The sequence below is a fragment of the Juglans regia genome, unplaced genomic scaffold (assembly GCF_001411555.2).
Source record: "Juglans regia cultivar Chandler unplaced genomic scaffold, Walnut 2.0 Scaffold_132, whole genome shotgun sequence".
NCBI classification, from domain to species: domain Eukaryota; kingdom Viridiplantae; phylum Streptophyta; class Magnoliopsida; order Fagales; family Juglandaceae; genus Juglans; species Juglans regia.
The window spans coordinates 4,555-14,432 of NW_023343631.1; the positions used below are offsets into that span (position 1 = coordinate 4,555).

The 9,878-nt window shown below is 38.8% G+C and overlaps 1 protein-coding gene and 1 long non-coding RNA gene across 2 annotated transcripts; both read left to right on the plus strand.

The window, feature by feature from the left end:
• Window positions 1-534: 534 nt before the first annotated feature.
• On the plus strand, window positions 535-3,285 carry LOC109017761. The gene is made up of 4 exons (XR_004798734.1): window positions 535-977; window positions 1,085-1,152; window positions 1,900-1,941; window positions 3,071-3,285. It is a non-coding gene; the product is annotated as an uncharacterized LOC109017761 (long non-coding RNA).
• A 1-nt stretch (window position 3,286) lies between these two features.
• Window positions 3,287-4,142, plus strand: LOC109012081. The gene is made up of 2 exons (XM_035686910.1): window positions 3,287-4,097; window positions 4,135-4,142. The coding sequence occupies exons 1-2, from the start codon at window positions 3,287-3,289 to the stop codon at window positions 4,140-4,142; spliced, it is 819 nt and encodes a 272-aa protein (XP_035542803.1).
• Window positions 4,143-9,878: the final 5,736 nt, after the last annotated feature.

A 9,878-nucleotide genomic window follows, 5' to 3' on the forward strand; every position in this document is an offset into this window, starting at 1 on the left:
TTTATTTTTCTCATTTGCACATTTACTAATAGGAGAATTTGATGTAAAGTCTCACCATCAGTCCATGATGCTTTGCATGAAAATTGTAATTTGTATTGAAGTAGAATATCTTAGTCCGTTATTCGCCTTCTTTATGACTGCCACCTCAGCATCTTCAAAATATTTTATAGTCACGTAGGTGCTGCATTCAATAAATTTTTTTTATAGATAATCAAAATACGTGAGAACCTTATTTATATTTTTCCAACACTGAGAAATGGATGGAATAGTTACTGATGCACTAGTCCTATTTTTAATTAGTCATTTTATGAATGCTGAAATGTCATGGAAGGAATACACCTTGACAATTGTTTGCATCTCCTAATGTGACATACCAGTTTTGGTGATAGGGTATATTAGTAATATTTCCTAGTAAACTTTTATTTTAGATTTTATACTTTTATGAGTATAGTTTTATCAGAATTTATATTTAATTTTATCTCTATATTTCTATTATAGTTGCTATTCATGATTTGTTAGAGTTTTGTTTTAATAAGGATTTTTAAAGTGTTTCAGATTACGTTCACTGCGATGTGTGTTTTGAAATTAAAGTTTAAATTTTCTAGTCTCCGAACCTCATCACTTGGTTAGCCGCTGTTTGACAAATTCAAATCACCAATCCGTAAGTTCATCCACTTTGTTTCAAATTTGAAACCCTGCCGTAGTGTGTAAATTCGAGTCCTAGTAGGAGTCTAACTCTCATTAGAAAAACCCTATCAGATAGCTTTTCTACCGTCTTTATAAATCCATCTAGAATATCTGATTCAAACACAAGAAAAATACAAAGAAAACTCACTTGTTTTGGAGTTCTCTTCTCTGACCCGCAGCCAACCACTTCTTCTCGCAGTAACTCCACGCCACTCAGAGGCGCGGGACTCCCTTCCGGCGTCACAGACGGTGCCGACCAGCCCAGCCCTAGCTCAGCCACCTCTTTTCCGGTAAGGCCTCGACCGCCATCAGCTCTCTTTCTTTCTCGGTAGTTTTCGGGATGTTTTCGGACTAACGGTTCTCTCTCTCTCTGTGTCACGGCGTCGCACCACCGTAGAGACCCTCCTGTCGCGTCGCCGGTCGCTCCCTGCAGCCCAGCGCCGCCGTCGCCCTCAGCCCCTCTCGGTAAGCTCTTCCATCGTAGAACCCTCTCTCCCGAACTCTCTGTTTTGGTTGCCGAGTACTCGGGTTCTTGAAGAACCCGTGAGTTTCTTTTGTTGGGCCTTGGGCCTTAGGCCCGTTTGAGGTTGGGATGGGTTTATTTATTTGGTTTGGGCTCCTGTAATAATGTTATTTTCATGGGCTAGAGTTTTTAACCCTTTTTACAGATTATAGTGATATTTATTCGAACTTATATTTTAAATTAGACTTGATCTTATTTTATTTAATAATTGCTTTAGTGATTTATATTGAGTTTAATATTACTAGTTGAGTTTATTAAATAAATATTTTTAGTTAAAGGTTCTTTTTAATAAATGTTTAAAGAATTGGAAAGATGTTTTAAAGTATAATTTTTAAGTCTAATATTTGAGTTAATATTTCTTTTGTCAATTTAGTAAAGATTTTAATAAGGTTTCTATGTTAAGAATTTAATGGAATTTATTAAGTTTCTTATAAGATTTAATAATTACGTTAAGAAATGAAACTAGTTTAAGAATTTAAGTTTTTTGTGAATTATTTTAAAATAGCTCGAGTATTTCTACTAAATTATAAATTAGTATTTTAAGTAATTTAAATACTATGAATTATTGATTTTTAGTGTTAAACAAATATTGGTTTGACTATGTTTTAGAATTTCGAATTTAGTTAAGTAGGATATTAGCATTTATTTTAGTTCCAAATAATTTAGTGATAGTTATTTATTGAATATAGGTCTCAAGTTACGAAGTATTATTCAAGAAGAAACGCATCGAGGTAAGTAAATTTGATCATAAATTAGGATCATCACAGTTAGCTTATATGTATGTATTATTCAAGCCAGTTCTTTGATAGCCATTATTTATGAACCGCTCATGTACAAGCATGTCATCCAGCATAGCATATGATCATGTCATTCCGCATCATGTTTTAGTTTCAGAAATTATAGTTATGTATGTATTAGGTCATGCATCTCATGTGTATAAGACACATAAGCCATCTTAAATTCAAGTGTAAGATAAAAATCAGATCAGTTAATAAGATGGCCATTCAGATGCATGGTACCAATGCAGTCCAGTTTCAGGGTGGTGTGCAAGCCACGAACTCAGTCGTGGTCCACCATAGTATGCTAGAATACTATCAGCAGTTCCCCTTGCTGCAGCGGGATGTGGGGCTGGTGCACAACCTTGCACACAGGGTTAAGTGTGTTGGCCAGTCAGATAAGTAAGATAAATCAGTCAGTTAGTTCAGATAATTCAGTCATACATAGCATAAGCATTAGCATGAACAGTCATGAATCTTAAGTTCAGCATGAAAGTTCTTATGAAAATGTTATGTTTATTATGTTTTCGTTATGATAGATTTCTTACTGAGTCATCGACTCAATTTAGTTTATTTCATGTTTTTAATTACCCAGGTGAAGATGATGATTACGAGCAGGCAGGCCAGGAGTAGAAGGAGCATTTTAGTTTTGTTCAGACTTTTAAAATAAAATGTGTCTCTTATGACGAATTTATCCAGTTATTTCTTAAATGTTTTTTTTGGGAAGACATTTTATTAGACCTTTTATTTCAATAAATTATTTCAGTTTATTTTTAAATTGTGAAATTAGAGAATCGCTTGCCGGGTTTATTTTTCATAAAAAAAATACGTGACACACCTAGCCTACGGGAAGGGGGTGTTACAATTTGGTATCAGAGACAGGTCGATTCTGTAGACTTTTCAAAAAAAAAAAAAAATAGTTAAAATTACCTAGGATGCTCCTAGCCTGCTCGCGAGTAATCAAGGTTTGTTTAGGGTTGAATACTTTATAGGTCCTACTAGTTAGAACAATCAGTATAGTTTGTTTCATTGTCATTGTTTTTACGTTCTTACTAGATAATTGTTATTATGACGTTTGACGTAGATCATGGCCCCCGGTACTAGAAATCACCCAACACGAGAGGGATCTTCTGGTTCTAACCAGAATGATAACCCGGACCATCTGGTCGCAGCTGCTACCCAATTCTTTCAATCTATGGTTAGCGGCCAATTTATGGCGCCTAGAGCTCCACAAGCCGGTTGTACTTTGGAGCAATTTTCTCGTCAGCATCCTCCTACGTTTGATGGCAGATTGAATTCCATGGATGTGGAAAGCTGGATCGATCGTATAGAGCAGATTTTTGAAGTGCTCTACTGCACTGATGATCAGAAGGTGAAATACGCCACGTACCACTTGACTGATATGGCAAACAAGTGGTGGAAGTCAACCCGGGCTTTGGTTCAGCTGGAACTAGGGGAAGCAGTCCCCATTACTTGGGAGCATTTCAAGAAAATCTTTTTGGACCACTTCTTTCCACAAACTCTTCAGGAGTCGAGAGCTCGCCAGTTTATGGATCTTACTCAAGGATCTATGACGGTAGCGCAGTATGCTACAACGTTCATGGAGCTTTCTCGTTTTGCTATTTACTTAATTCCGGATGAGGAAAAGAAGGCTGAAAAATTTGAGCGTGGACTGGATCGTAGGATTCGAGAACGTGTCCGTACTCTCAGGATTCGGAGTTTCATAGAGCTAGTCACCCGAGCTACCATTGCTGAAGAAGACCTCCAAGAGAACATCGAGTACAACAACCAAAGGAAGCGCCAGCAACAGCAACAACCCCAAGCAGTGTCGCATAAAGACAAGAGGCCTCACATCATGAATCGTCAAGGTCAACCACCAGCAGGGCAAACTTACCCCACGTGTGCAACATGTGGGAAACGACATTTGGGAAGGTGCATGTTTGGCCAGAACGTGTGTTTCAAGTGCGGGAAGCCAAACCATCTAGCTCGGGACTGCCCAGTTAAGAAACCTGGGGAACCGGGTAGGAATGGAGGACAGAAGACGCATGCTACAGCGAGAGTTTATGCCCTTACCCCTATTGATGCTGAAGCATCAAATGATGTAGTCACAGGTACCTTTCGCTTTCCTAAATTTAGATATCTTTATAGAACGATAAATATATTACATGATCCTGATAGCTTTAAGTTGTTATGTCATTTATATAGGCACATTATCGTTGTTTTCACGTCATGCCTCCATTTTATTCGACTCTGGTGCTACTCATTCTTTCATTTCTAATCATTATGCACATTTGGCTGAGAAGATACCTGAACCGCTAGAACCTAGTATGTCTGTTGCTACGCCCTCGGGAGATCATATTATTTGTGATTCTGTGTTAATTGGTTGTTCGATAGAGATTCAAGGGAGAATTCTACCTGCGGACTTAATCATATTTGATATGTCCGGATTTGACGTGATTCTGGGAATGGACTGGTTATCCCAGAACCATGCCTGTGTGGATTGCTTTAATAAGAGAGTAGTTTTTAAATGCACAGATGGGGAGGAGTTTAGTTTTCAGTCTGTACGAGAAACTTCCCCTCCTCGTGTAATCTCAGCTTTGCAGGCCACCAGACTTTTGAGACAAGGGTGCATGGGATTCCTGGCGAGTTTGATTTTACCACCAGAAGATGGACTCAAGATTGAAGACATAAAAGTAGTTAGAGATTTTAAAGATGTGTTTCCTGAAGATCTTCCAGGAGTACCTCAAGATAGAGAAGTTGAGTTCGTGATTGATCTCACTCCGGGAACGGCGCCTATATCTAAGGCACCCTACCGCATGGCTCCAGTTGAGTTAAGAGAACTCAAGGATCAATTACAAGAGTTACTAGAGAAAGGTTTCATACGCCCCAGTGTTTCTCCATGGGGTGCACCTGTACTTTTCGTGAAGAAGAAGGATGGGTCTATGCGTTTATGTATTGACTACAGGGAGTTAAATAAAGTAACTATCAAGAATAGATACCCTCTACCTCGGATAGACGACTTATTTGATCAACTTCAGGGAGCCCAAGTCTTTTCTAAGATAGACTTGCGATCCGGTTACCACCAGTTGAAAGTTAAAGAGACAGATGTGCAGAAGACGGCTTTTCGAACACGCTATGGACACTATGAATTTCTTGTTATGCCGTTTGGTCTAACTAATGCCCCCGCAGCTTTCATGGATCTTATGAATAGGGTATTCAAGAATTATTTGGACCAGTTTGTGATAGTTTTTATCGACGATATTCTCATTTATTCTCGGAGTAGTGCAGAGCATGAAGAACATTTGAGGATTGCCCTTCAGACGCTAAGAGAAAAGAAGTTGTATGCAAAATTTAAGAAATGCGAGTTTTGGTTACACGAGATTTCCTTTTTGGGACACGTGGTATCAGCAAAAGGAATTTCTGTGGACCCAGCAAAGGTTGAGGCAGTGGTAAAGTGGGTCAAGCCTAGTAATGTCGGTGAGGTACGAAGTTTCTTAGGCCTCGCTGGTTACTATAGAAGATTTATAGAGGGCTTTTCAAGTATTGCAGCTCCGATGACGAAGTTGACAAGAAAGGATGAGAAGTTCATATGGACAGATGAGTGTGAAGACAGTTTCCAAGAATTGAAGAAAAGACTAGTGACAGCACCAGTTCTTGCAGTTCCTTCGGGAGATGGAGGATTTGTTATATACAGTGATGCTTCACTAAAGGGTTTAGGTTGTGTTTTAATGCAGAGTGGGAAGGTTATTTCATACGCTTCCCGACAACTAAAGAGTTATGAGCAGAATTACCCGACCCATGATCTGGAACTTGCAGCAGTGGTTTTTGCCTTGAAGATATGGAGACATTATCTTTATGGTGAAAAGTGCGAGATTTATACCGATCATAAGAGTTTGAAATATTTCTTCACACAGAAAGAGCTGAATATGAGACAACGAAGATGGTTGGAACTTCTGAAGGACTATGACTGCAATATTAACTACCATCCTGGTAAAGCAAACGTCGTGGCAGATGCACTTAGTCGAAAGTCATCCTCTAGCACTTTGGCTACGATGTTTACCCCTCAGAAGCATTTACTACTAGACATGGAGCGAGCTGGCATTGAGGTAATCCAGGGCACTCAAGCTAAGTTGAATAGTTTGACCTTAGGTTCAACATTGATAGATCAAATTAAGGTCGCTCAAGCTAGTGATACGGAGTTGATAAGGATTAAAGGGGAAATAGCTGAAGGTAAGAGACCTGATTTTCTAGTGTCGGATGATGGCACTTTGAGATTTAGAGGAAGATTATGTGTACCCAACGATAGAGTAATCAAAGATTTGATCTTGAGAGAAGCTCATCGTTCACTCTACACAGTTCATCCGGGGAGCACCAAGATGTATCGGGATCTGAAGCAACACTTTTGGTGGTGTGGGATGAAGCGTGAGATAGTGGCATATGTAGCTCAGTGTCTGACATGTCAACAAGTCAAGGCAGAGCATCAGAGACCCTCAGGTACACTGCAGCCACTCCCTATACCAGTGTGGACTTGGGATGAGATTGGGATGGACTTTGTTTCCGGGTTTCCGAAAGCATTAGGAGGTCAAGATGCAGCATGGGTGATTGTTGATCGACTATCAAAATCAGCCCATTTTATTCCCATTCAGATGACGTACTCTGTGGATAGATTGGCAGAATTGTACGTTAGAGAGATTGTCAGATTGCATGGGATACCGTCTAAGATAATCTCTGACAGAGATACCCGTTTCACTTCGGCTTTCTGGAGGAAGGTACAGAAGGAGTTGGGAACTCATTTGACCTACAGCACGGCATTTCATCCTCAGACAGATGGTCAATCAGAGAGGACGATTCAGATCCTAGAAGATATGCTTAGAGCGTGTGTGATGGAATTTAAGGGTAGTTGGATTAAGTATCTACCCCTTATTGAGTTCGCTTATAATAACAGTTATCAGGAAAGTATTCAGGCAGCACCGTATGAAGTTCTCTATGGGCGTAAGTGTAGGTCACCACTCTACTGGGATGAAGTAGGAGAGAGAAGGATTTTGGGACAAGAGATTATTCAAGACATGTGTGAGAAAATATCAATTATTAGAAAGAAGCTCGCCACAGCTCAAGAGCGACAGAAGAAGTATGCCAACCAGAGACGGCGTGAGTTAGAGTTTGGTATAGAAGATAAAGTATTCTTGAAGGTTTCACCGATGAAAGGGGTAATGCGTTTTGGTAAAAAGGGGAAGCTAAGCCCGAGGTTCATAGGTCCCTTTGAGATCTTAGAAAGAATAGGTGCTGCAGCCTACAGACTAGCACTTCCACCTCACTTATCGACAGTGCATAACGTGTTTCATGTCTCTATGCTAAGGAAGTATGTCCCAGATCCTGCACATGTTTTGGAGTTTGAGCCACTTCAGATTCGAGACGACCTCAGCTATGAAGAATTTCCAGTGAGAATATTAGCACAGAAGGCCCAAGTGCTACGACGCAGAACCATTCCAATGGTTAAAGTACTTTGGAGTCACCACAACGAGAGAGAAGCCACTTGGGAACATGAAGAAGATATGAGAGAGAAGTACCCCGACTTGTTTAAATCAAGGTACGTTCCATCTCGGGGACGAGATTTTCTTTTAGGGGGGGAGAATTGTGACATACCAGTTTTGGTGATAGGGTATATTAGTAATATTTCCTAGTAAACTTTTATTTTAGATTTTATACTTTTATGAGTATAGTTTTATCAGAATTTATATTTAATTTTATCTCTATATTTCTATTATAGTTGCTATTCATGATTTGTTAGAGTTTTGTTTTAATAAGGATTTTTAAAGTGTTTCAGATTACGTTCACTGCGATGTGTGTTTTGAAATTAAAGTTTAAATTTTCTAGTCTCCGAACCTCATCACTTGGTTAGCCGCTGTTTGACAAATTCAAATCACCAATCCGTAAGTTCATCCACTTTGTTTCAAATTTGAAACCCTGCCGTAGTGTGTAAATTCGAGTCCTAGTAGGAGTCTAACTCTCATTAGAAAAACCCTATCAGATAGCTTTTCTACCGTCTTTATAAATCCATCTAGAATATCTGATTCAAACACAAGAAAAATACAAAGAAAACTCACTTGTTTTGGAGTTCTCTTCTCTGACCCGCAGCCAACCACTTCTTCTCGCAGTAACTCCACGCCACTCAGAGGCGCGGGACTCCCTTCCGGCGTCACAGACGGTGCCGACCAGCCCAGCCCTAGCTCAGCCACCTCTTTTCCGGTAAGGCCTCGACCGCCATCAGCTCTCTTTCTTTCTCGGTAGTTTTCGGGATGTTTTCGGACTAACGGTTCTCTCTCTCTCTGTGTCACGGCGTCGCACCACCGTAGAGACCCTCCTGTCGCGTCGCCGGTCGCTCCCTGCAGCCCAGCGCCGCCGTCGCCCTCAGCCCCTCTCGGTAAGCTCTTCCATCGTAGAACCCTCTCTCCCGAACTCTCTGTTTTGGTTGCCGAGTACTCGGGTTCTTGAAGAACCCGTGAGTTTCTTTTGTTGGGCCTTGGGCCTTAGGCCCGTTTGAGGTTGGGATGGGTTTATTTATTTGGTTTGGGCTCCTGTAATAATGTTATTTTCATGGGCCAGAGTTTTTAACCCTTTTTACAGATTATAGTGATATTTATTCGAACTTATATTTTAAATTAGACTTGATCTTATTTTATTTAATAATTGCTTTAGTGATTTATATTGAGTTTAATATTACTAGTTGAGTTTATTAAATAAATATTTTTAGTTAAAGGTTCTTTTTAATAAATGTTTAAAGAATTGGAAAGATGTTTTAAAGTATAATTTTTAAGTCTAATATTTGAGTTAATATTTCTTTTGTCAATTTAGTAAAGATTTTAATAAGGTTTCTATGTTAAGAATTTAATGGAATTTATTAAGTTTCTTATAAGATTTAATAATTACGTTAAGAAATGAAACTAGTTTAAGAATTTAAGTTTTTTGTGAATTATTTTAAAATAGCTCGAGTATTTCTACTAAATTATAAATTAGTATTTTAAGTAATTTAAATACTAAGAATTATTGATTTTTAGTGTTAAACAAATATTGGTTTGACTATGTTTTAGAATTTCGAATTTAGTTAAGTAGGATATTAGCATTTATTTTAGTTCCAAATAATTTAGTGATAGTTATTTATTGAATATAGGTCTCAAGTTACGAAGTATTATTCAAGAAGAAACGCATCGAGGTAAGTAAATTTGATCATAAATTAGGATCATCACAGTTAGCTTATATGTATGTATTATTCAAGCCAGTTCTTTGATAGCCATTATTTATGAACCGCTCATGTACAAGCATGTCATCCAGCATAGCATATGATCATGTCATTCCGCATCATGTTTCAGTTTCAGAAATTATAGTTATGTATGTATTATGTCATGCATCTCATGTGTATAAGACACATAAGCCATCTTAAATTCAAGTGTAAGATAAAAATCAGATCAGTTAATAAGATGGCCATTCAGATGCATGGTACCAATGCAGTTCAGTTTCAGGGTGGTGTGCAAGCCACGAACTCAGTCGTGGTCCACCATAGTATGCTAGAATACTATCAGCAGTCCCCCTTGCTGCAGCGGGATGTGGGGCTGGTGCACAACCTTGCACACAGGGTTAAGTGTGTTGGCCAGTCAGATAAGTAAGATAAATCAGTCAGTTAGTTCAGATAATTCAGTCATACATAGCATAAGCATTAGCATGAACAGTCATGAATCTTAAGTTCAGCATGAAAGTTCTTATGAAAATGTTATGTTTATTATGTTTTCGTTATGATAGATTTCTTACTGAGTCATCGACTCATTTTAGTTTATTTCATGTTTTTAATTACCCAGGTGAAGATGATGATTACGAGCAGGCAGGCCAGGAGTAGAAGG

Coding starts and splice junctions, on each gene's coding strand:
- LOC109012081 (XM_035686910.1), top strand. CDS start 3,287: ATGGATGTGGAAAGCTGGATCGATCGTATAGAGCAGATTTTTGAAGTG.